At 38.2% G+C, this 27,436-nt stretch overlaps 1 protein-coding gene across 1 annotated transcript in view; it reads right to left on the bottom strand.

The window, feature by feature from the left end:
- Positions 1-365: 365 nt before the first annotated feature.
- EPDR1 (ependymin related 1) overlaps positions 366-27,436 on the bottom strand; it is a 27,597-nt gene continuing 526 nt past the window's right edge. The window contains 5 exon segments of the mRNA XM_008052903.2: positions 366-2,031; positions 3,151-3,365; positions 22,766-22,788; positions 24,042-24,102; positions 25,690-25,713. Coding sequence (XP_008051094.1) covers positions 1,835-2,031; positions 3,151-3,365; positions 22,766-22,788; positions 24,042-24,102; positions 25,690-25,713 — 520 coding nt within the window. The 3' untranslated portion in view covers positions 366-1,834.

The following is a 27,436-nucleotide window of genomic DNA, read 5'->3' as shown; positions in this document are numbered from 1 at the left end:
GGTACCCTTACTGGCTTGTAGTTGAATGACTGCCTGAATGAGTGAATGAATGGACACAAGATAGTTTCTAGACAAAAACACCCTGGCAAGGACAGAGAGTATGAAGATTTGCAAAGTTCAATGATGTTAAGAGCCCAGAGCTGGGTGGTGACTGAGGGGATGGACAAAAGGTAGTAGCTTTAAAAACTATTTGATGGAACTTGGGATAACGATTGTTGGTGCGTATTGAAGGAGACAAATGGGCCAGGAATGACTTGGAAGCATCTAACCCTGGCAACTGGAAACTGGACTAAAGGGAAAGCAGGAGGAAAATTAGGTAGGCTTTTGAGGGAGGATAACGAATTTAGTTTTGATCACACGAAGTATTTATTAGAGAAAGATTTTAATTCCATTATAAACGAGTATATATTTCACAAAAGCAAACATATCAAAGAATGCTCTGAAATGCAATTCAATTTCTTTATTGAAATAGCATAAATTGTGAGCAAAACAGATTGTTTTCAGTGAAACACAGATGTTACTCTTGGTAGCTAAAGAAGATAGATGGGCAGATTAAATAGTAGAAGAATTTAGAATGGTGAATTTTATTCTCCCTATTGATTGACAAACGCAACCCCATTTGACAGATGAAGAAACCAAGGACCCAGAGATGCTTGCATTCTTTACAAATGTTTTGGGCACTGACTATGTGCCAGGCACTTTTTTGGTGATAGGGATATAATAGTAAACAGTACACTGTACCCGTACTCAAGGAGCTCATAGTTGGGATAGTGGATGATAGTGTCCAGGTAGCAGGAAAATATCACTCAATGTAATAAGTACTGTGAAAATGCATGCTCAAGCATCAGGGTGCAAATCATCCAGGCTTGGGAGCAGCTCTCATGAGTGAGGTGAACAGGGAGGGAGGAGCAGAGGAGTCAGATAGACAAAAAGGTTGTGAAACTGTCCCAGGAAGGCCAAGGTGAGGACAAGCCTAGTGCATTTAGTAACCCAAGGAGTTAGAGTACAAGGGAATTCTAGTCTCCTGACTCCCAGTTCAGTGCTACTTTAGAACATTGCCGGCCTATTGACAGGTCTATGAAGATTCAGCACATACATCAATACTCTTGCATAGAAAAAAGGAATGAAACAGGGCGTGTGCTTAACCAGATGCAGACATTAGAATTTTCCAAACCCTTTTGCTTAAAATGTCTCTTTAGAGAAATAATTACTTTGTAGTATAGTCTTTCATTTCCTTAAAAAATATTTATACCAATTGGTCATGCCATAAACCTCTTGGATCCAGAAGGGATTTTAAGAGTTCATTTCGTCAATGACCATGGGAGCACAGGGGCAGGGTGGTGTAAGGGGTCAGTGGTAGCAGTCTCCACCCCGGCGCAGCAATAGAAGGGGCATTGTCCATAGGGAACTTAGAAATTAATAATGAAACTGATCAAAATCATTCTTCTTTTTCTCACTCACAATTTTGAACAATGTCAGTAGTAAATACTGTCCCCTGCCAAGGTAAATTGTTCCTCCTGACTTCTCGTTTTTGTGTGGCACTGAACTGCATATCTACCTGCACACACAGAAAACCCAGGCCCAGATAGGTGTTGGAAATATTTACAGTGTTCATAAGTGCCACCTAGTCAGCTCATTTTATCACATCCTCTCCATCTAATTTTCTTCTGTAAACATAGCTTGAGTAATCAAGATCAGACATAGCAAAAAACCTTGCATCCTAAAAATATATTTCTCTCCAATGAAGATTCTCATCCCAAGCAGTCTCAAATCTGTCTGCATCCGGGGCCACTGGCAGCTGAGGTCCAACATCATCACTTCTGTGTGTACAGGTTCACCAGGAGCAGTCCTCAATCATCTTCTCCAGCTGGGCCATCTGGCAAGTGCTTGGAGGGGTAAACACTGTGGGGTCTTTAATGCCCAACTGGATGTCAAAAAATCGTGTGGACAGTATCACACTGTAGTTTTTGGTAAAGATTTCCTGGACAGGATAACAATCCTTGACTGTATAGACACCAATCCAGGTTTCATCTAGAAAAGAAAAAAAGTTGACTTTTTAATAGAGAAGATAGGCAAAATGCTTGCTTTTTTTATTGTGGTAAAATGTACACAACATACAATGTGCAATTATAACCATTTTCAAATGTTTGATGTCATTGAATACATTCCTGTTGTTGTACAACCATCACCATCCATCTCCAGAACTTTTTCACCTTCCCAAACTGAAATTCTGTACCCACAAAACACTAACTCCATTTCCCTCTCCCCCCCAGTCCTGGTCACCACCTCCTTCCTTTTGTGACTGATTTATTTCTTTTGACTTATTAACCTCAAGTTTTATTCATGTTATAGCATGCAACAGAGTTTCCTTCCGTTTTAAGGCTGAATAACTTTCCAGTGTGTGTGTGTGTGTGTGTGTGTGTGTGTGTGTGTGTGTGTGTGTGTGTGTGTGTGATGTGTATGTGTGTATGTGTGTGACATTTTGTTTATCCATTTATCTGCTGATGGGCATTTGGGTTATTTCCACCCTCTGGCTATTGTGAATAATGCTTCTGTGAGCATGTGAACTCTGAGGCCCTACCTTCAATTCTTTGGGTCATATATCCAGAAGTGAAATTGCTGGATCCTATGGTAATTCTATGTTGAATTTTTTGAGAAGCAGCCATACTGTGTTACACAGCATGAATGCCTGTGTGTTTAAAATAGTCTTGGGGTGGGTATATTGGCAGCAGAGAATAACTCCACATAAAAATAGCCTGGTTCAACACACAGAATAATAATAGTTTTGATCACTGCAACTTTAGGAAGTGATATGATGGAAGAAGGTATCCGATTCAAATGTGTGCCTTTGACAAAAGCCTTCCATGTCACAGACCTGAGGGTGATCACAAAAAGTCCAAACTAAGACTAAGTCCATAGGAACCAAAGTGGCAGAAAGTTACAGGTACTAGAAACTGAAGTATTTCAAATACAAAGCTTAGGATCCCATTGTCACATAATTAGCAAAGCAATGTGGAGACTTAAATAGGGGCCTTAACTTAACTAAGCTTATAAGCTTCCATAATAACCACCTTCCCTAATAAACTTAAACCTTTTTTTTCCCTATCATACATCTGGATACAAAGTTCAAATCCTTCCTGTAATTCCTACAGGATCTTGCTGCTCTTCTGTCTGACCACTCCTGGACAGTGATCTGCTCCTGGGGCCCTCCGATGGAGTACTGGTCTTCAAAGGTGGAGTTCTGAGGAATGTCGAGAGGATCCCAGGGCTCTGTCAGGGTCATCTTTGAGCACTGCTTGGTGGTTTGTTCAATCTGAAACATCACTCCATCCTTATAGAGCAGAATATACTCAAATAATCTGAAAGAGAGATGAAAAGAAAATAGTTTAGGACTTTATGTTACAATCATTGTGCCTTTTAACAGCATAAAGTCCTTTGACAGATATCACTTTTAAAATAGAAAAATAAAATTGCACTTGCTAGGTGCTTATTTACATTTATAAACACCAGACACATGAAAAAAAAAACTGAATATGAAATATTTAAAATTCAGAGGTCAAAACTGAATATTCACTGGGCAAATTTTTACTGAGGACCTATTACATGCCAGACCCTATGCCTAGAATACAAATATGGGGAAAACATGGCCCTGGCTTGACTACTGGTTTGTGATCTTTCATTTAGTCACAGAAACAAAAAAGGATTTGACCCTTGATTTGGGTGTTTTTCTTTTAGCACTACGTCAAGGAATTATGAGGGTATACTGAACGTAGGACAAAAACCCACTGAGGACTAGATGAACCAGGCACTTGTGCCACACTGCCTTGATTGTCTGTCAGTCATGAGTAAATGACTTTGTTGAACTCAACTGCACTGAACATGGGTCTTCTCCAAGTACCCTGTTGGGGCTGAGGCAAGCAAGAGCAAAAGCTGAGAGGGACCCCTGAACAAATGGCTTCCCTAAGCTGAGTTTGTCTCCACGCATTTGGCCTCTTCTTGTGACCACGTGCATACTCTTCATGGGGATTGACAAGGAGTTATTTTGAGGCTGTGCCGGGAGTTTCCATTCATGTAATGTGGTTGCCAGTCCTGCATCTTCTTTAAAGCTAACCCATCTTGGTGTTGGGTGAAGCTTGCTGTGTTTCCATGTGTTTCACTGTCAATCCAAACCTGAGGCCACAGGTGCTGGTGAAACAGAGTGGGCCTTGCAGCTCTGACCTCAGAAAGTGAATTCATACCACCTAGAGAGGTGGCCTTTCATAAGCCAATTAAGATAGTCAGAAAATCATCTGTGTTTTGGGGGATTCAGTCCACTAAAGGAGACTCCCGGGGGGACATGTGCTCTCCAGTCCAAGTTAGAGCTTTAAATTATTTTCTTCAGAAAAAATAGTATACATGATTACTGTCTGTATGGTCAAAATACAGTTGTAAGTTACTTAATGACAAAGATACATTCTGAGAAATTCTTCCTTAGATGATTTGGTTATTGTGTAAACATCACGGAATGCACTTACACAAACGTTAGACTCTTTTGTCCTTGCTTGTCTCAGTTCCCACGGGGTGTGTGGGGAGATCCAGTGCTCAATGCAGCTGAGTTCAACAAAGCTCTTTACTCATGACTGATAGACAGTCGAGGCAGTGAGGCACAGGGGCTTGGATCATCGGGTCCAGTGGGTTCATGTCCTCCATTCAGTATACGCCCATAGTTACTTGATGTAGTGCTGTCAGTAAGCCTACTATACACCAAGGCTATGAGGTATAGCCCATTTACATGGCTGAACATATCATATGTAAACTCAGAAGCCAGGGGAGGCCACTTTCCAACATATGAACTGCATAAGAATGAGGCAGAGAGAAGCACTAGCAAACTAAGACTCCAACAGCTGTTGATTTCCTGGGTACATTGAGTGTAACCCCCACCTTACAGAGCTATATAAGCTTCCTTTTATTCTAACAATAAACCTTCCCTTTTTTTTTTTTTTTTTTTTTGATTTGGAGTCTCACTCTGTCGCTCGGTCTGAAGTGCTGTGGCATACCCTAGCGTCGACCTGCTGGGCTCAGGCGATCCTTCTGCCTCAGCCTTCCAAGTAGCTAGAACTACAGGCACGCTCTACCACACCCAGTTAATTTTTTTTTTTAATCGTAGAGACAAGGTCTCGCCAAGAGTCCCGGGCTGATCTTGAACCTGCGGGCTCGGACAATCCACTTGCCTTGTCCTCTCAAAGTGCTGGGATTACAGGCTGAGCCACTGAGCCTGGTTAAACCTTCCTTTTTTGGCTTGCAACTTTTTGTGCTAGTCAGGACCAGGACTCATTTGTGACAGAGTCGAGGACTCCAGGGCTTCGCACAGCACCCTGGGAAACAGCTTCCAGCACAGTTGTTCTGAGAAAAGCACAGCATGGCCCTCTGTGGGATCAAAGGCCACCGATGCCAGTCACCTGCAACAGAAGGGCAGGGAACAGCAGAAAAGGAACTCAAATAGTTTCATTGTTTCCCTAAGGTCAGTCTACCAATACACAGATGCAAACCTTAATTTTAAAATGATAATTCTAGACCTGGAACAATAATTCCAACAAAATGTTAACATTTGTTAAATCTGGGTGGTCTGAACACAGGTGTTTGTTTTGGTGTTCTCTGTACTTTTCTATGTTTTCAAAATATTTAATTTTTTTTTTAAGTAAGCATCATCTGAGATTGAGGTTAGGTTGACTGTGCCTTACAGAAAACTAAAAACAATTTAATGGGAAACAAAACAGAACTGTATAATTTGTTTTTCAAAATCCCATGTGGATATAAAGGTCAGTACAGTTCCATGACAGATTTTAGAAAAGAAGATTTTAATGATGCTGTGGCGGCTTGATTGTTGATGTGAACACATTAATAGTTAGGTTGTAAGTTTCCCCATCAAAAATAGGATACATGGCCTGAAGCCTGATAGGGACCAAAGGTCCAAATGCAGAGAGCAGTCAATGTTGAAACAAGTCTTCAGCGTGAAGATGCTGTGCAAGTAATAGCAAGTAATAGTAATTTGCAGACTTTGACAGAAACTTAGATCAAAGTCAGATCAAAGCCTGTCTGTGACATGAAGGTAGCTGTGAGGGTGAGAGGCACAAACCACACCCCTGGGGCACAGTCAAGCAAGATGAGGTGATGGCATAAGTTTGCAGGAAAGGCAGGCACACTCGTCCTGATCAACAACAGCAGACAAACTTTACCCCCTTGCTGACCAGGCACCAAGCACAGCACAGCTCCCTGGGAGGGGGAGGGGAGCCTTCCCACAAAGACTCTGCTGCTGCAGGGCCTCAGCTGTGAGCAAGGACAGGCTGGGCAGGCCAGGTCCAAGACTCATAAGGTCAAATTCTCCATGGCAACCACAACACAAAGAAGGGACCAGCAGTCTGTTTTTGCTTCTCACCATGTAAAACAAAGGATTTTTGTTGTTGTTTTTAACAAATTTCTCAGGCTGCATTGACAACTTCTATTGCTTCCTGAAAATTCATTTTCCTAAAGGATATTTGCTTTATCTTTATGCTAAATATTTCCTAAAAACAAGAAACTTTTTGCCACTTGGCTGCAATTTTATTATCACATCTAAAAAATTAAAATTCATTTCCTAATTCCAGCTAATATCAACTCCATATTCAATTCTTCCCCCAAATATATTTTTAAACTACTTTTTTTCAAAATAGATTCTAATGAAGATTCAAGCATTATACCATCCCAATGTGTTTCAAAACACTGAAAACCTGTAAAAGATTTATTTCTTTTGAAAAAGATTTCTTTAAAAAAAAAAAAAAAACACTGATTGGTGTTCAATGTAAAAAAAAAAATCATACAACTCAGAAATGGAAAGGGAAGTAAAAACTGCCCAGAAAGTCTAACTTACAGAAAAAAACAACTCTGTGCATGTGTCTGGATACATATCCTTCTAAATATACCTTTATGTGCATATTGATTTTTATATTTAATTTTTTTATTTTTTAATTGTGATAAAACACATGACATTTACCATCTTTAGCATTTTTAATGTACAATTCAGTGATGTTAAATACATTCACATTTTTGTACATCCAGTCTCCAGGACTCTCTTGCAAAATTGAAACACTCTACTCTTAAACAATAAAACCTCATTCCTCCCTCCCTCTAAACCCCAGACAGTCACCATTTTACTATTTGTCTTTAGGAGTTCTCCTATTCTAGATATCTCATATAAATGAACTCATTCAATATTTGTCCTTAGTGACTGGCTTACTTCAGTCAACATAATGTCCTCAAGGTTCATCCATGTTGTAACATGTGTCAAAATCTCCTTCCTTTCTAAGGCTGAATAATATTCCACTGCAAGTATATTCATATTTGTTTATTAATTAATCCATTTAGGGATGCTAGGGTTGTTTCTACCTTTTGGCTATTATGAGTAATGTTTCTTTTTTTTTTCTTTTTTTTTTTGAGTTGGAGTCTCACTCTGTCGCCCAGAGTGGAGTGCAGTGGCCGCTTCCGGCCACCGCAGCCTCGACCTGCTGGGCTCTGGCTATCCTTCCGCCTCAGCCTTCCAAGTAGCCGGAACTACAGGCATGCGCTACCACACCCGGCTGATTTTTTGATTTATTGTAAAAATGAGGTCTCGCTGCCCAGGCGGGACTCGAACCCGCGGGCTCAGGCAATCCATTCACCTCAGCCTCTCAAAGGCGCGGGATTACAGGCTGAGCCACCGAGCCCGGCGAGTAATGTTTCTATGAACATGAATGTACAAGTATTACCTTAATTTTTCAAATGTGTACTATACACATTTTACAAAAATAAATAAATATTATTTGCTTTTTAAACCAGCATTTTAAATTTAACAATATATCATTGCTAATCTTTCAAGTGAAAAAAATCTATAAAATAATTTTTCCAAATTTTTTACTTTGAAATACTTTAAACATGAGAAGATTTGTAGAACTATTACAAGGATCATCTTTATATCTACTACCTAGACTCAACAATTCTCTATAGATTGCCATATTTGCTTTATCTGTTTGCTAAATATTTCCTAAAAACAAGAAAACATTTTGCCACATGGCCACAATTCTATTATCACATCTAAGAAATTAAAATTCATTACACCAGCTAATATCTGCTCCATATTCAAGTGTTCCCCAAAATATATTTTAAAGCTGTTTTTTCAAATCAGAATCTAATTAAGGTTCAAGCATTATAATTGGTTATGTCTCTGTTGAAAACTTGGAATCGTGTTTCTACTTTTTTTTGTTTTTCCTGGCATGACACTGACTCTTTGAAGATTCCAAGTCTGCAGATATTCCACATTCTGGATTACTCTGGTAATTTCCTAGTGGTGTCAATTAACTTGATCCTCCTGTCACTTCTATAAACTGGACATGAGATCTAAAGGCTTGATTTGATCTGGGTTAAAGAAGTTTGGGAAGAACATATTGGCGAGGCTGTGTACTTCGGGCTATATCACATCCAAAGATGGGTGATGTGTCTTCCCACTACTTTTTTTTTCCCCTGAGTTCCAGGTAGAGCTGGTGAAAGGCTGAGTCTTCCCATGTTAATGCCACTAACTCTGATCATCAAGTTATATAGTGACTTCAGATGTCTCTGTTTTAAGAGTGTTTCCTTTTTCAATTGGTAAGTAACTGGTGAGTAACACCTTGTGATGGTGGGAATATCCTATTACTCAGTAACTGTCACCTAGTAATTTTAGATATCTATCTAATCTACCTCATCTACCTTAATCTATTGAGTATCACTCTGGGCTTATGGGTTTTTATTTATTCAATGTATGAAAAATGAAGTCATTATTCCTTTTAGTGCTCAAATAGTCCTGAGTTTGGTCAGTGGGAGACCCTTCCAACTGGTGTCTGTGGTTCTTGACATTACCCCATTAGTCTTAGAGTTCTGACTTTCTGTTACACATGGTATCCTAGGCTCACCTTGGACTTTCCTTCCCCAAGATCTGAAATAAGAATTTCTCTAAGAAGAATTCCTTATGTTTATCAGGGAAACAATTTAGAGGAACGGGCATCAGGGCAGAAGATGTGTTCATTGTCATTGAGATGCCATTACTTTGAAGTTTTTTAGTGGCCAGAGCTTCCTATTTTGGGGGGCATGACTTATATTGCTGTTTATAATTTAAAGTTAGCATTTTATGTTTTTCCCCTACCATTTAAGATTTTAATTTAGATATCTTTTCTCTTAAAGCAAAACCGTGTTTCCAAAAACATCAGCAAACTTATTTATTTGCTTTATCCTACAATAATGTTGAAATGATTTTTTCAAAGCTATTATAAATAACACAATTGCTGAGTGAAGTTTAAAATTTTGTTGCAGCTCCTCTTGTCCTCAGAATACAACTCACTAGGATTTAGTGTCAGTACTGTGTTAAAATTCACTTAGAATATGGCTGTACTCTGTGTAGTTATGTTTTCACATTGATAAATCATTAGGTTCATGTGTTTTCCCTTTTTCTCAATTCATGGGTTTTAAACTTTCCTGCTTTGACTTAATTTTATTATTTAAATGCATAGAAAGTTCATGTTTCAAAACTCATAATGATATAAAAAGGCATATTGAGGGAAGTCTCCTTCCATCTCTATCTCCTCTCCATTCCTCACGCTCCTTATGAATAATACTTTTCAAGTTCTTTAATTTTATTTTTCCTGCATGTTTTTTGACAAAATAAGCAAATACATAGACAAATTATTATTTCCCCCTCTTCGTATCAAAAAAAGCAAGCAAAATGTACCTTGCTTTTCCCACTCCCTACTAATATATAGAGGCTGTCTGTGTTTATTCTTTTTTTATGGTCATATAAGTTTATTGTGTGTAAAAGCCATTGTTTATTTAAGCCAGTTTCCTACCAATGTATATTGGATTATTTCCATTCCTTTTAAATGCCACAATAAATAACTTTGTATTTATGCTCTCTAGGAGGCGCATATAAGAGTAAATTACTAGATGTGAAATCACTAGGTCAAAAGGTAAAAGCATTTGTGATTTTGTTAAATAGTACCTCATTTCTTTCCATAGGGTTTTATTATTTTGCACTCCTATCAGCAATATATTAGGTTACCTGTTTTTTTATTGTCTTGCCAACATAGTATGGCAAATTTGAATTTGTGCTAATCTGAGAGTTAAGACATAGCATCTGATTATTAGAATTTTTTGTAAATTTTTTTATAACATCCATATGGGCGGTATTCAAAAAGTTCATGGAAAATGTGAATTATGAAAAAGTCTGCATGGTTTTATATTTTTTTTGTACCAAGATAACTCTAACTTTTTATAGCATGTATGACCATGATCTAGTTTCAGGCACTAAGAAGGACTAGACATCAGTTTGAAAAGAGTCCCTATAATAGCAACATGGATTCTGCTAAAATTGAAGCAAGAACAAATATCCAATTTATGGTAAAGCTTAGATGGAAGAATGATGAAATTTCTGTTACTGTATGAAAGTTTATGGGACAATGTCCCAAAGAAGTCAGAAGTTTACAAATGGATGATTCATTTTAAGAAGGGAGGAGTTGATATTGAAGATGAAGTCCACAATGGCAAAATATCCATATCAAATTTTGAGGGGAAAAATAATCTTAGCCATGACCTAATTGAAGAGGAACAATGATTAACAGCAGAAACAGTAGCCCCAACACCATAGATGTCTTATTTGGTTCTGCTTACACAATTTTGACTGCAAAATTAAAGTTGAGAAAACTTTCTACTCGATGAGTGCCCAAACTGTTGCTCCCAGATCAGCTGCAAAGAAAAGCAGAGCTTTCAATGGAAATTTTGAATAAGTGGGATCAAGATCCTGAATTGTAACAGAAAGTAAAACAGCTTTACCAGTATGATCCTGAAGACAAAGCACAATCAAAACCGTGGTTACCAAGAGGTGGAAGTGGTCCACCTCTAAGTAAAAGCAGACTGGTCAAGAGCAAAGGTCAGGGCAATAGTTTTTTGGGATGCTCAAGACATTTTGATAGTTGACTTTCTGGAGGGCCAAAGAACAACAACATCTGTTTATAATGAGAGTGTTTTGAGAAAGTAAGTCAAAGCTTTGGCAGAAAAACACTCAGGAAATTTTCACCAGAGAGTCCTTCTCAACCATGACAATGCACTTTCTAATTCTTCTTACCAACAAGGGCAATTTTGTGAGAGTTTTAATAGGAAACCATCAGAAATTCACCATACAGTTCTGATCTGGCTCCCTCTGACTTATTTTTGCTTCCTAATCTTAAAGTCTTTAAAGAGAACTGACTTTTCTTCAGTTAGTAATATAAAGACTGTATTGGCATGGTTAAATTCCCAGGATGCTGAGTTTTTAGGGATGTACTAAATGGCTGGTATCATTACTTATAAAAATGTTGTGAACCAGATGGAGCTTATGTTGAGAAATAAAGTTTATATTTTTTATTTTTGTGTTTTAATTCAATTTTACTGCAAACTTTTAAAAGCTACCTCCTGTAATAGATTGCATAAATCTAAAGTGTAGAGCTTGAGAAATTTTTCAAAGGGAACCCAGGTCAAGGTTAAGTCACCTCGGAAACCCCCTCTTGTGCCCGTTCCCAGTCACTACCCTTCCAAAGAGAAGTTTAATTTAAGTTGCCTTCACTCATTATAGTTAGTTGAGCAAATTTTGATATGTTTAAGCACCACCTGACTATTTTGCTATGAACTGGCTGTTCATTTTTCTGCAAATCACGACTTTTTTCCCCAATTTTCCATAGTCTGTTAATTAATTAGCCCTTTGTATCTGATATAAATTGCAGCTATTTTTCTCATGCCATTTATGGACTTTAATTTTTTCTACATTGCAAAGCATTTTATGTTTTTAAAGTCAATTCCTTTTATTGTTTCTAGATTCTTACCTGGAAAAACTTTTCTACTTTCAGATTATAAAAGAATATACCTATGTTTTCCCACAAATTTATTTTTATGTGTGGTGTGAGATATGGATCCAATGTTATCTTTTCCCGGTGGTTCTGTTACTAATAATCAAAAACCCCATCCTTTTCCCAGTGATTTGATATATCACTCTTCTCATATACCTAATTTCCAGATGTATGGGGATTTATCAGGACTCTCTGCTTTCCTCCATTGAATTGCCTATTCATGCAACAGTATCACATTGTTTTAATTACAGAGACTTGCTAGCATGTTTCAATATAGGGTCAAATTTACTAGTCCTCCTACTATGCCCTTCCTTTCCAGAGTTTTCCTAGATATCCTGGGTTTTTTAAATTTAACTTTAGAATAAACTTTCTTACTTCAAAAAAGAAAACCCCAATCTTGTTTGTATTTTAATTGGGACAGAGTTAAAATTAATGACTAAAAAGAGAAGAATTGATATCTTTGTGCTGTTGGGTCATCCCATCATTCCAAATAAAATGTGTTAATTTTTTTTCAAATCTCATTTTGTATCTTTTTGTATATTTCAGGAGTGTTTAAAATTTTTCCTATACAGGTTTGCACATATCCTTCAAATTTATTCCAAAGTAGCTTATGTTTTGTTGTTGTTGCTGTTATTGGTGATTTAAATGAGAACTTTTCCATTGTAATTCTAGAAAGCTATTGTTTTATATATAAAGACTATTTATTTTTCATGTTAATTTTATACATAGTCACCTTACAGAATTTTCTTTGTCTGAACTAGTTTTATTTTTAGGTATTTTGTGTTTTTCAGGTACACTGCATCCATATCATTGATAGAGATGACTTTTATCTCTTCTTTTTCAGTTCTCTATCTTCTCTTCTCTGATTATTTTGGCCAATAAATCCAACATAATATTAAATAGAATGGAAATAATGAGCATCCTTGTCTTCTTTCTGAGTTCAGTTGGAAAAGACCTATGGTTTCAACAGCAAGTAGATTAAGAACTAAACAAATTGTATTATGTTAAAGAAGCATCCATCAATTCCTATTAAATCCTTTGTATTGGGAACATTTGTTGAATTTTATCAAGTACCTTTCTGCCAGACTAAGGTTACGATCACATGATTATTTCTGTAGCTGTTTATGAATTTCCTAAAATTGAACCATCCTTGCATTCCTGAAATAAATGTCACTTGATCACAATGTATTATTTTTTTTAAATATGCTATTGGCTTAGTTTGCTATTTAGAAATTTTTAATTAAGTATTACATAAACATTCATAAGTGAGATTGCTTTACAATAATTTTAACAGATTCACATTTCCCTTGTACATATATATCACAATTTTCTTCACTAGTTTCCAACTCATGACCACTTAGATTATTTTCACAGTTATGTTTATATTAATAATGCTGAACATGAATTGGATGTAAAACATTTTGCCTTTTCATGTTTATATCCCTATTAGAAATGTATATATGGAATTGTTGGATAAAAAAATTCCTATTTTGTATTTTGTTAAGATATTAGTCACTGTTTCCCCTACAAAATACCACTGGAACTTTTAACTGGATGTGGAGCTTCATTAATTTATCTGCATTAGAAAAGGCACTGAACGTTTACCAGACTAGGAGAAGGAGAGGGAAAACTTTTTCTTGTTTTCTTACTTCAGCATAGGGTTTACAGATAATGTAAAAGATATTGTTAAAAAAAACTTAGGTCAAAAAACTAAGGTTCCCAATTTACTATTTACTATTGATAAGATTACTATTTAATCTCCCTATTTCTCATATTGAAATGAACATCAAAATGTTGAGTATTATAGCATTATTATCAATATTTGAGATAATGGCTATAAAACTGTTATAAAAATGCAAGGCATCATAGCTATGATAGGAAAATCTGATCATATTTGTGTTTACAATCACCACTTAACATTTAATAGGAAAGCTAATCATTTAATAATATTTGATCTACTATGTGACAAAGAAGGGCTAATTCATCTAGGTGGAATGGAGAAAAGCAAAGAACATTACTGAGTACTGTGGTGGACTCCTTCATAGAAAACCTAGCAGGCATTTGTACTTTTTCTCCTTTACTTGCCTCTCAATATGGAGGCTGAGAAAATCATATACTGTTGTCCCACAGTATCCATAGGGGATTGGTGCAGAACTCCTGTAGATGCCAAAATCCACAGACACTCAAGTCTTTTATAAAAAATGGTGTTGTGTTTGCATATTCTACACAAATTCTCTATTTGCTTTAAATAATCTCTAAATTATTTATAATTCCTAGTATGATGTAAATACTATATAAATAGTTGTGGTACTCTATTGTTTTTTATTGTTGTATTATAATTTTTAAAAAAATATTTTCCATCTGCTATTGACTGAATCAATGAATGCAGAACCCATGGAGATGTAGGGCTGACTGTACTCATGTACTTAGTCTTCCTTGGAGCAGAGATATAACTGATTCTGGCCTTGGAGATCTAAAGGAAAGTCTGAATGGAGAGATAATCTTCTGGAGATTTCTCTCTCTCAAAAAAGAAGACAACAGTCCCAGTTCCACTCTATTTCATTTTGTGTCTATGAATGTAGTTGATTAAGGACATAATGCTGGAGCAGAGCCGGCCGTCTTGAAACCATGAGGCAACATGTCAGCATATAATCTTGCAACTATGAGCCATTATTCTAAGAATGTCAGAGAAAATGGATGGACTCGAGTGTGGGGCCTTGATGAAACTGTTGAGACAATCCTAAGAACATGTATCACAAGAATTCTGTAGTAAACAACAAACATCCTTATGTTATAGCTGTAAGTATCCTTAACAAAATAAATTAAAACCATTCCTTTACAAATATTATCTATTCAATTCCTTACGACACCCATTTGAAAGATGTCTCTTTCAGAATGCGCATTGCTCAAGAATTTGACAATCCTAGAACCCAAAATACTAGAGCCTGGCCTGGTATAGGTAAGCTTGACCAGTCACTGCCTTAATAGTAAAGAAGCAATTGCTTTTGCTTTTCTGTCTTAATTTGGAATAGTCAGAAAAAAAGAAAACATCTAAAGCAAAGGTTACAGATTGGCAAGTTCAGCTGGTTGAACATATTAGCATTTTTTTAACAGATGAGAAAATATGAGGCTCAGAGCATAACTTAGTAGTAAATGCTAAAGCCATCATTGAACTTAAAGTCTGCTTTCTACCCAACTTATTCTAATTCTCTAACACCATGCCCTTTCCCTCTCTCCACAGGGGGAAGAAGTGATTCTTCCCATCCATGTAGAACTACTTGACCACCCAAGATATATTAAATTACAGAAATGGGAGTGGACAAATGTTATATTGTAATTACAAAAGGACTTTGGCTTTTATGGAAGAAGTTAGACAAACTTTGGATTTGTTTAATAAGCACTACAATAGATTAGTAATGCATGCTGGCCATCTGACTCTCAGGAGGAAGAACTGAACTGTGGCCACTTGCCATGCTGGCATATACTAAGTTTGAGTTACACCCTACAGGAATTATGAGACATAAAAAAGAAAATACACCATTTCAAAGTTGTTGTACTAGACACAAACTCATTGTGCACACTGCTGCCAATCATATATAGCAAAGAGAATATTAAATTACTTAGAATGCAACCCAAAGAAAAGCAAAAATAAAGGATAATTAGGTGTGCCATTTAAGAAGTTGTAAGGGGATGGCCTTCCATGACTTAGATTCTAGTTCCAAAGATGAAAAGAGTGCTTGAGAAACTGAGGAGCTGTTTTCAAAAAATATATATATGAATGAAAATTGGCAATGTGTAGGCATATCGTTTTTTATTTGATGAGAGATAATTTTTTAAAATTTTCATGATACAATGGTTCAGGCTGACTTTTGTTTCACCACCACTAAAAGAAACAGCCTCATTAGTACAGAGATACCCATATGACTATGGTGCATGGTGGTTTCTAGAACTAACTATCAGGAGGTATTCTAAGAAAGGTATAGAAGAGAGAGCATAGTCAGTATGATGCTTTTCAGCAGAAAGATATCAAATCCCACCTTACTGAAATATAAACTCATGCATACCCTTCCAGCTAACATTTAATGAATCTAAGATATACATTTTATTTTCTATTTTCACTGGGATTTAAGATAGACTGTGCCTATAATAAAAGGAATAATGTGTGACAACAAGAATAGCTTTCTGATAAAAAATATAGTTATCAAAATAAAAAAATAAATTGGGGGCAGTGGCATAGGCATGTAGTCCCATCTACTCAAGAGGCTGAGATGGGAAAATTGCTTGAGTTCAGTAGTTCTAGGCCAACCTAGGCAATATAGTGAGACCCCCCCATCTCAAATCAACAAATAAACAATAAATATAATTTTAAAAAATAAAAAATACGGTAGTGGCAGTGTAAAGCAGGTTGACAATGGGGGAACAACAAACAAAAAAACAGAAGCGATAACTTAGAAAGTATTATTCCAGAACTCATGGGGGGGAAGAACATAAAATGTGTTGAAAAGGCTGAAGAAAAGATAAGATATTTGGAGGACAGATGTAAGAGAATCAAAATGGGTAAGCAGAGACAAATTCTATAAGGAACAAAGAGAAGACAGAGTATCAAACCTCTAGAAATAGATAAAGATTTCTCTAGAAAAAGACATAGCCTACAGATTTTAATAAAGTTCATGGATAAAAGAAGTAACCTACAAAAATTAGGCCAGAAAAAAATTATTAAAATGAAGCCAAAATGAGTTTGGTGTTGTCAGACTTTCCTTCTAGAGCTCTATATGCTATACCTTTTTTAAAGCAAAGGACTATTTTTACCCAAGTTCTATACATATACACCCCCCCAATCATTATTTAAATGGCAATAAGAAGAAAGCCTCAGACATTCAAAATCCACCCCAGTACCTTCTCTGAAGAAAAGTAATAAGTTCTCTAGCTGACTTAAACATGATTGAAAATAAATGACTTAGGTAAATAAGAAAATTGATATAAAATAAATTGCAGTGAACAATACAAGGAGTAAAAGGGTTTATTATATTTTTTGTAGAAGACCTTGTGGCAAAGCTCCTTAAAAGTTTGTATCCGCGCACGCGCACACACACACACACACAAACACACACATGCACTCACTACAAAAATTCTTCTGTGTGTTTTAGCAAGTGGAGAAACTGACCTTTTAGAGAATTGATTCCGCTTGATGGAAACAAGTGACTACAAACCACCAAAACACTTTAAATTCTTTTCAACATACTGAGACCCAGATAAATGTGTCTTATGTTAAAGCAACTGATGTCAGAAAAGTGCATTCCCAAGCTTGCTTTCTTTCTCTTTCTTTCTCTCTCTCTCTCTCTCTCTCTGTCTCTCTCTCTCTCTCTCTCTCTCTCTCTCTCTCTCTCTCTCTCTCTGAGTTGGAGTCTCACTCCATTGCCCACGTTGGAGTGCCATGAGGCCACCCCAGCGCCCACGTTGGAGTGCCATGAGGCCACCCCAGAGTCGACCAGCTGGGCTCCAGCAATCCTTCTGCCTCAGCCTTCCAAGTAGCTGGAACTGCAGGTGTGCTACCACACCCTACTAATTATTTTTTATTTGGAGAGATGAGGTCTTTCCAATTTACCCAGACTGGTCTCTAACCTGCGGGCTCAGGCAATCCATTCGCCTCAGCCCCCCGAAGTGCTGGGATTACAGGCTGAGTCACCGAGTCCAGCCACCAAGCATCATTTTCTAACTGGAGAGCTGAGATCTCATGAGTGTGGCTCCTCTGGGGTCCCAATTGTAAGCCAGGCCATATCTGGGACTTGATCAGGAGGAGAATCCTGAATGAGTGACAAAAAGGACAGGCAAAGGGATTGTAAAATGTAGGACTCCCACACCCACAGGAAACACTTAAGCCAAGCCAAGACACAGCACCCGACATGACATTTCAACAGACATTAAGCCTTTTCTGCATCCTTTGCTTCCAAGGGTGTGGGCTGGTAGAATTGTCCTGCTCTGTTTCTTCTGAAAAGCATCTTTTTATGCTTTCTCTGTATTTGCTGCCTCTGCCTCCCACTTCAACCAGGGTCTCTGCCAAGCGCTGTCCTAGGGATCTGAAGCAGGTGCTGCTTCCTTTGACTTCAGCCAGCTCAGATAGCAGGGTAGCCTGGGCATCTTTTGCATTTTTCTTTTTTCTTTTTTTTTTTTTTTTTTTGAGTTGGAGTCTCACTCTGTCACCCAGACTGGAGTGCAGTGGCCACTCCCGGCCACCGCAGCCTCGAACTGCTGGGCTCCGGTGATCCTTCCACCTCAGCCTTCTAAGTAGCCGGAATTACAGGCATGCGCTACCACACCCGGCTGATTTTTTTAAAATTTATTGTAGAGATGAGGTCTCGCTGCCCAGGTGGGTCTTGAACCCGTGGGCTCAGGCAATCCACTCACTTCAGCCTCCCAAAGGTGCAGGATTAGAGGCTGAGCCATGGAGCCCGGCTTCTTTTGCATTTTTCAACTTGGACATCTGGATTCATCAACATCTTGGTGAGACACTCCAGTCAATAGGCCTAACAATCTGGAAGATCTAAGAATTGTCTCAGTAAGGAACTTGAGGAGATTGTTTTGGAAGCTTCACAGTCGATGCACATGGAGTGGCTCACCAGTCCTCCCTGTAAATATTTTCAAGCAACATTGGAAGACCTTGTGTTCACCATGGCTGCTCCTGGATGCCATGCCAATAATTCTGGGGATTTGTGGTGCCATATATACTCCTTAGAAATTATATTTCACCTGTAGCTGACAATGCTGCATCAGAAAAGGGGTAGGAGATAGAACAACAACCATATACGAACCAGTGACCTCATGGAGCCTTACTGTGAATAAGGGAAAGTGGGAGAGAAAAGGGAGCAAACTGAAAAAAATACGAAATAGTGTGTAAAGTGGTCATAAGTACCTTGAACATATAAAGCAGAAGGTGGGGACTGACAATGTTGAGAAGAGATGCAGTCTAATTTGGGAGTGGGCAATGCAGTTTTTTAGGAAAAAAGTTTTTTAGGCAGAGAGAATAACTGATACAAGTGCTAGAGGAATCAGTGTGGGTCTTTAAGCTCTCATTAGGACATTTGCTCTCAGAGTAAGGATATTGACTCAGAGAGACAGACAGGCACCTGTGTCTTGAGCAGAGGTGTGTCAAGACACAGCATTAAAAAAAGTTCCTTGAATTAGTATGTTGGGAAGAGACTAAAGCAGGGAAGGGAAAAATGGGGAGACATGTTAGAAGGCCATTATAAACATCTAGCTAAGAGATGATAATGGTTTGGGCCAGAATAATGGTGGAGGTAAGGTCAAATTCTGTATATACTGAAATTAGAGTGAGTAGGATTTGCTTATTTTTGGCAAGTCAGAGAAGGAGAAATAAAGGTTAAAACTTCCTAGGGTTTTATACTGAGTGACTGGAGTTGCTATTAGCTGAGATACAGAAAACTGCAGGAGGAGTAAGTTCTGTTTGTTTGGTTGGCTTGGTGTTTGCTTGTTTGCAGGGAGGCATTAAGCTATGGAAGGGATGAGTTTGAGATGACTGTTAGAGATCCAAGTGAAGAACTCAACCAAGCAGTTGGATAGGTGAGGGTAGAGCTCAGGGGAGTTGTCAGGGCTGGGGATATCCATGTGGGAGTCCCCTGTTTAGAGATGGCATCTAAAGCCATAACCTGGATGAGGTCACCAAGAGATTGGATATAGACTGAAAAGGCATGACAAGCCCGAGCCCTGGGATAGTCCACCATTAATGATCCAGAGGACAGAAAGAAAAGCAGCAGAGAAGAAAGGAAATAAGGGAGAAGAAGGGAAACCACAAGGCTGATATCCTGAAAGCCAAGTGAAGAAAGTATATAAGATGAAGGAAATGACCAACAGTAAAATGAGGATTGATAAAAGTTAGTTGATGAGTAGCATGGAGCTTATTGCTTTTGACCAGAGCATTCTCGATAGAGTTGCGGTGATAAAAATTGATTGGACAGTGCCCATAAGTGTATGGGAAGGCAGAAATTGGCATAGCATGAGATTATCTTTAAATAGAAGAAGAGAATAAGGTTTCAGCAAGTAAGATCAAAAGAAGATATTTTTTTTCTTTAAAGATGGGCAAAATAAAAGAAATTATAAAGGGGGAAAATAGAAGTTTTTACTGGAATTGGTGAAATATAAGACTATCATATTTATTCCAGGAAAAACAAACCACTAATTGGTGGAATATTTTCAGATCTTTGGGCACTTTGCCCCTGACCACCATGCTTAAGGTCAGCACAGAGAAACAGCTCAAGGTTACTGGAGAAAGTCAAGATGTTTTCAGAGCAGTATGGTGACCACCTCTGGCTTCCTTTTATAAATTAGTCTCACACCCCACCAGCCTCCTTACTCTCCTGGGCTTTCTTCTTTGATATTTCTTTCTCCCCACCTCCTTCCTCACTGCCTGCTTCTCCCTCCCGTCCCAGCTTCAACCCTTTGATGTCCAGGGTTTATAGACACACTGAATCAAGTTTTTAAAGCAAACTTTATGTGCTTCCAAGAAAATCTCTTTCTTAAAGAAAAACTCAGTATTACCAAGTCAGTATGGTTTATTCTTTGAAGATCGGAAGGCCACAAGCAGACAGATTCCCCTGAGCTAATAAAACAAAATGCTAGCTCCAGCCATAGAAGACCAAAAGGAGGAAGTAAAGGACAAAGGAGGGGTTATTCTCCTGAAATTCAGAAAGTCATGGTTTATTAAAATGAAAGTCCAATCCATGCAAAACAGGATATGTGATGAAATTGATTCACTGAATATTTTATACTAATCTATCCCCTCCAACGACACAAACACCCTTTGGGGATCTGCCGAGAAACTTAAATAAAACAAATATACATTTTAAAAAAAGTAACCTGACCATCCTGTTCCTCTTGTTGAACAATTTAGATTAAAGCCATTAGGTAGAACCAAGAAATATAACCTTCTCCATGGGCTGGCCTGGGTGTAGAGCCCATATGAGATGAGGAGGAAATCCGTGTGTGAAGGAGACATCCTAACAAGTGCACAATTGGTTACCTACTGCAACTAAATGTTGCCACCCAGTTTTCTGTCTGAGAAGGGAGTTGCAAAATATAAGGAGAAAACTAGAATGAATCATGTGGTATTGGATTAGAACAGGAGTATCAATTTAGTTATCTTCATTATTAGAATAGTGGTTTAGAAATAAACATAGATGCACAGGTGTATAGGTGTGTGTATGAGTGTGCATGTATGTATATATGAACATCTCTCTCTGTGTGTGTGTGAGTGAGTGAGTGAGTGTGTGTGTGTGTGTGTGTGTGTGGTGTGTGTGTGTGTGTTTGTATGTTATTCAAACCCATAGCCCCTTGCTTTGTCCACAAGAGGACCTGGAAGCCACCCAATAACAGTAAGTACAACTAAAACATAGATCCTGACTTCCAAATATTATTCTCCAATAAAACTAACCTGGGCTTCCTGAAAAACGGTTTATTCCAGGGCTGGGACAGGGAAAGTATATATGGTCTTGGAAGATCTTGCGCCAAAAAGCAAGAAGTGACTAAAAGAATAAGAAGACTTGCCAAAAGAACATAGAAACCAACTCAAAGAGGCTTCTACCAAACAAACCTAGGCAATATGAACAACAAGATAGACAACGAAGGCAAATGGAATAAAATGAGAATATTTGAGAACTTATTGCTATAAATAAATGAATAAATTAAAATTTCAATGAAGAATGGAATGTACATGGCTTTAAAATATCTCCCTAGCCATGTGCAGTGGCTCAAGCTTGTAATCCCAGCACTTTGGGAGGCTGAGGTGAGAGATTGCCTGAGTCCAGGGGTTCGGGACCAAGCTGGACAACATGGTGAGACCTTGTCTCTACAATAAATAAAAAAAAAAAATATTAACCAGGCATGGTAGTAGACACTTGTGGTTCCAGCTAATTGAAAGGCTGAAGTGGAAGGATCGCCTGAGCCCAGCAGGTCAAGGCTGCGGTGGCTGTGAGTGTGCCACTGCACTCCAGCCTGGGTGACAGAGTGAGACTTTGACTAAAAAAAAAAAAAAAAAAATTAAAATTAAAACTAACATATCTCCTTTACAATACTTATTAATTACAAAGGAAAAGTGGATCATTTCACAGTAAAGAAACCTGCCAGAGATAAATGTGAACATCAGGATACAATTAGAACAGAGTATTCTCTCTGATATTCCTGCCAAAGGTGAATAACTTGATTCTAACTATGAGAAAACATCAGACAAACCAAAATAGAGGAACATTACATAAAATAACAGGCTTGTAATCTTTAAAAGTGCAAGAAAGACCTAGGAATTATCCCAGACAGGAAGAGAGAGAGAGAGAGAGAGAGAGAGACAACATCTAAATGCAATGCCTGAATGTAATCTTTTTTTTTTCTTTTTGCTAGAAAGAACATACAAAGGACAACTGGAAAAATATGAATGACACCTGAATTTCAGATAGTCTAAACTAATGTTAATTTCCTTATTTTTATGGTTGTGTTGAAGTAATGCAAGAGAATGTCCTTGTCTGTAAGAAATACACACTGAAGTATTAGGGACCATGGGACTATCAGGTTGGCAACTCTCAAATGGTTCATAGGAACAAAATTCTTTGCATTATATTGAAGTGTTTCTGAAAGTGTGATATAGGTTTCAAAATAAAATACAATTATGTATTTGAAAAGAGCTCTTATCTATATTCCCAAACACAAGTGACTATTGAAGTTATCTAGTGTGATATCAGCCCTGGAACTAACTGTCCACAGCAGATGCTTGAACCAACACTCCTGTAAGCAATCCTAGTCAATTCTTAGTATGGTAGGAGGCTCCATGGAAAGGAGAGCTTTTTGAGTTTGGGCCCAGAGCATTTCAAGGTAGTCTCTTCTTTTTCTCCTCTGATGATCACAGGCTTTAGCAAAAAAAATATAAGGAAGAAAAAGATGCTTAAATTTATCTATAGAAAAAGACAAGTTGAAAAATATTTTAGAAGCTGTGTCAGGTTTGCTGCACTATGGTAGAAACAGTGAATCAGCCTGATATAATAAAAGTACAATTGGTGCTTTCAGGCTATCATTTAATCTCATCTGTACCTAACTTTTAAGAAAGAAGGCCTAAAACTTATTTAGAACCAACAGTGTAGGCATGATTAAAATTAAATTAAAAGATGAACAACACTGAGATTCTGAGAAGTTGAGGACCTCACTGAGGTGAAACCAAGATTAGAAGCTATGTTTTAGACTATATAACATAAATGTCCCTGCTCTCTCCACTTCAGTAGTCTGGTTCTCTGTCAAGAGAAATAGATAGGTAGGTAGGTAGGTAGGTAAGTAGGTAGGTAGATAGATAGATAGATAGATAGATAGATAGATAGATAGATAGATAGATAGAGGTAGATAGATGAGAGAGAGAGAGAACCTCAGTGCTATTGTGTTCTTCAAGAAAGAAGCTAAATGGTATTATGTCCCCCAAGGAAGAATAAACTCTGGGAAAATTGAGACAGACATGAATTAATCAGAACTTGAGTAAGAATCCACTTGTCCATTTGTGACATATTTTTCATCTTTTACAAATAAAATTCCCTTGTAAAATATGTAGAATTGAATAGATATTACTCCATGCATATCCTTATATGCCTCTCTGCTCACTCTATATTAGTAGCTTCATCGATTCCAACACCCAAGCCACTGTTTGGTAAGGGGGAATAGTAAGTTACTGGTGGCCTGAAAGGGTTCATTCAGTATCTACGTTGTTTCCCCCATAAAGTTCAACATGCTGCCTGAAATATGAAAACAATCTTCTTCCTATTTTTCCTTCAGTCTTTCAAACAAATACTTGTGAATCTAACCAAGAAGTCAGAAAAGACAGCTGGAATCAGAAAACAAAACAGTATCAATTACTAATATTCCCCATTCTCTTTTCAGGCTTGTCTTATCTGAAGCTTGTAAAGTTGTTTAATCTTTTCCATCATCTCAGGGAAAAGAGAGTCTGGAAAATCCTAATCATTCCACAGTAACTATCAGTGGGATTTTCCATAACTATCTGGATGCAAAATGAAAATCTTAAGAAGTTGATCCAGTTCTAAAACTTACTTCTCAACTTACTCATAAATATGAAGAGACAACTCATCCATATTTTCTTCAAATAACATCTAGTTTCCTGGCAAAGCTGCTAATACCTGAAAAAGTTTTTGAGTTTCTTCCAACAAATCTACATTTAAAGAGCTTAAAAATGCATTTATGTGCTAAACATGCTTTTCTACATCTGACTTAGAGCCAGCAATGGGACTGTAAGACAGAAACTTGCCAAAAATTTGGAAAAGGGGGAGAATAAAATTGTCTTTTAAAAGTTAAACTGAAACCAGCATTTAAAGGATCAAGGCAGAGAAATGAGAAATCACTATAAAGAAACAAAAAATCTTCTAGGCCAGCAAAATATGGCTGTGAACCCAGTAAAGAATAATAAGCACATCTAAAGACTATATTAATCAGTCATGGAATCATGGAAGAAAAGTCACTCTGACAGACATAAACCAGTACCCACCAAGGCTGTGTTTACAGTGGATAGAGTCAGGAGCAGCAGAGTTGGGGTAGCCCAGGACAACCAGCAAGCTATCTCCAGGATGAAAGCACACTTTGCCTTCACCTGATTGCCATTAACCTTACCCTGGCTGGCCTGTCTTACTCATGATGGAAAGCTAACCTCACCTGGAGCAAACCTAACATGGAGCAAGAAGCATATTTGTTCAATGAATTTACTCCAACTCTTTGCACGCAGCCTCCTGATTATAATTTGGCTCCCCACATTGTTCTGTCTATAGGGCAAGAGTGACCTAGTTTTGTGAATTTGTGAATTCTGATTCCTTCATCAGCTATTAAACTCATTGAAATATAGTTTAGTATTTGAGTTTGCTTACTCCCAAACTGCTCCCAAGGAAGGGGCCCCTGTGTATGCTGCCAGATCAAGTTTCTGAACCCAAAGTGCTGGCAGTGAGTCTCTGGGCCATGGTAAATTCACCAGGATGATGGTGACGATGGTGGTGATACAGATAACCTCAGCCACGGGCAGAACATTTTCTATGTACTATCAGACATTGTACTGTGTACTTGAATTCATTTAATCCTCCAAATAATCCAATAAATTAGGGATTATAAGTATTTCCATTTTGTATATAAGGAAACAGAGACTCAGAACGCTTTAGTAAGTTATCCAAAGACCCATATTCAGAACATGGATTCTGATCCAGATTTGTCTGACTTGAAAGCCTAGTTTATTAAATTGCAAAAAAATACTAATTTGGGGGAGATGAGTGTGTCTTCTCCTGGCCACACTCCTCTGCTTCAGCAGTGCGCTCTGGGTCATTCCAGCCCATCTTTAACACAAGTATTCATCATGCATCACTCTTGTAAAAGCCTTCACATGCACACACGTAGAGTTCCAGTCCACCCACCCTTAACCAGAAGTGCAGAAGACCAAGTCCTATCTCAAGGAATAGCATCATGATCTACTTCACAGTATTAGTACAAATATCTCCTATGCCATGATCTTGCTTCTAGTCTTGCTCCACATTGCTCTATTTTGTGCCCGCATCTTGAGGATGCACTTTCAACAATGCAGCCAGGGATCTTTCTATAATCTAAGCATGACATCCCACCATATACAACTCCTTCAATATGATCCCTTGTCCTATTTTGTGCTTCAACTCTAATAGTGACTGACCTGCAGTTCTCAGAATATACTCAGTCCTGTACACTCCGGGATGGCACATGTACTATGTGTCCAGGATGACACACATACTGTGTGTAAACACACTCTCTGGGCCAGTCTTCTCTCCACACCCACCTTGGTCAGCTCATGCAGTTACTTTGAAACTCATTTATATTTCACATCCTCCCGGAAGCCTGTGTTAGGTGCCAATTCAAGTGTTCTTATGACACCCCAGCTCACCTCTCATCCCAGTGTAAGGAAATTTTTGTATTGATGTGACTCCACTTACAGACTCTGACCACCCAGAAAACCAAGACCCACTCTGCTTATATATAGTGCCTAACACGAACAAATTCAGAATGAATGAATGTGAGTCTGGGATACCATAAGTGTCAGAATTGACCCATTTTCTCAGTTTCTTCACGTACTAGCTGTGTGATCTTTAGAAAGCTGTTTGATCTCTCTAGACAGCCACTGTCCCTAGACAGTCACTATCTGTAAAATGGAGATCATAAAACCTATACTGCCAAGTGATTGTGAGATTTAAAGCAAATAATATACTATTTGTAAAGTCCTCGGTACCATGCCTAGTGTATAATAGGCACTCAAATCTCAATTGTTGTTTTTATTATTATTATGCCCTGCAAGACCCAACTAAAAACATTCATGTTCTTGAAAGGCTTTGCAGATAATCTCAATCCACCAGAATGACCATGCTGTTCCATGCTACATTTTATAACACGTTATCTTGCACCCTTGAATATACTGTTTTAAAGATTCTGTCCTTTCTATACTTTATTCAAGTCACCAAATACTTCAACAAATGCTTTCAGATGAAATATTATAGAAACTAATGGTGCCCTTTTAGTGTAGATCTTACAGCCCACTGAAGACTTAAACCATGAACATTCACACTGCAGCTCTTGATGGAATGTGTCATAAAGAGGAGGCGATGAGAGGAACACAGAGAAAGAGCAAGGGTCTGGCAGGAAGACAAGTGGTGATCCCAAATTAGAAATCAGGTCTTAAAGGGGCCACAAGCAAGTTGAGGTCTCAGAGAGAGGGTGTACTGCCTCACAACAGTTGTGGAAAGGTCATTTTTCAGGCTAGTGGTTTAAAAAAAATTACATCATAACCCCTCAATGGAATATTGTGCAGCCATTAAAAATAGATAAAAGGCCAGCAAATAAAATGGCAAATAAGAACATGTAAGAGACGATGTTGAGAAACAAAAAGATTCAGATAATACATGCTTTTGATCACAGTATGTAAAACTTGCTTTTAAATGAATGAAAAACCTTAAGGGAGTAGACCGAAATTTTAATAGTTATAACTAGGTGATGGGTTTGTGGGTGAAATTTTCTTTTCTCTATCCCCCACACCTTTTGTGGTGTTGCCATATTCCTTTACAATGTAAAAACTATGTCTTAGAAAATATTCTGCATGTCTCCCTAGCAAATGACTCCAGAAAGAAATGAGATAGTGCAGAAGACACACCCTAAGCTGTAGGGGCCCCAAAGGCCGCGGGCCTGACTCAGCGGCGTGCAGACAGGGGGCGAACTTGGCCGTGGGGGCGCCCTACGGCCCGATCCCGCCCCTACTGTTTTTTGTTTTGTTTTGTTTTTTCCCTTACCAGCCATCGCCACTCTGGGCATTACTGGGTGCCCACCCTCGGTGGGCCCCAGACCCCTCCCTTCCTCCTCGCTGTCCCTAAGCGACTCTCCTTGCAAAGGAGCTCTCTGGGAGAAGCGGGGTGCTGCCAGGGGCCGGGAAGCGAGCTCCGGCACTCAGGCCCCGCGACCTTTCCATCCCCAGACCTGCCCCGCGCCCCCCGCCC

This window comes from Carlito syrichta, unplaced genomic scaffold (genome assembly GCF_000164805.1).
Source record: "Carlito syrichta isolate Samal-C Ts95f unplaced genomic scaffold, Tarsius_syrichta-2.0.1 Scaffold287654, whole genome shotgun sequence".
Taxonomy (NCBI): domain Eukaryota; kingdom Metazoa; phylum Chordata; class Mammalia; order Primates; family Tarsiidae; genus Carlito; species Carlito syrichta.
Note: the sequence above shows the minus strand (reverse complement) of the source record. Positions and strands in the feature narration are given on the sequence as shown.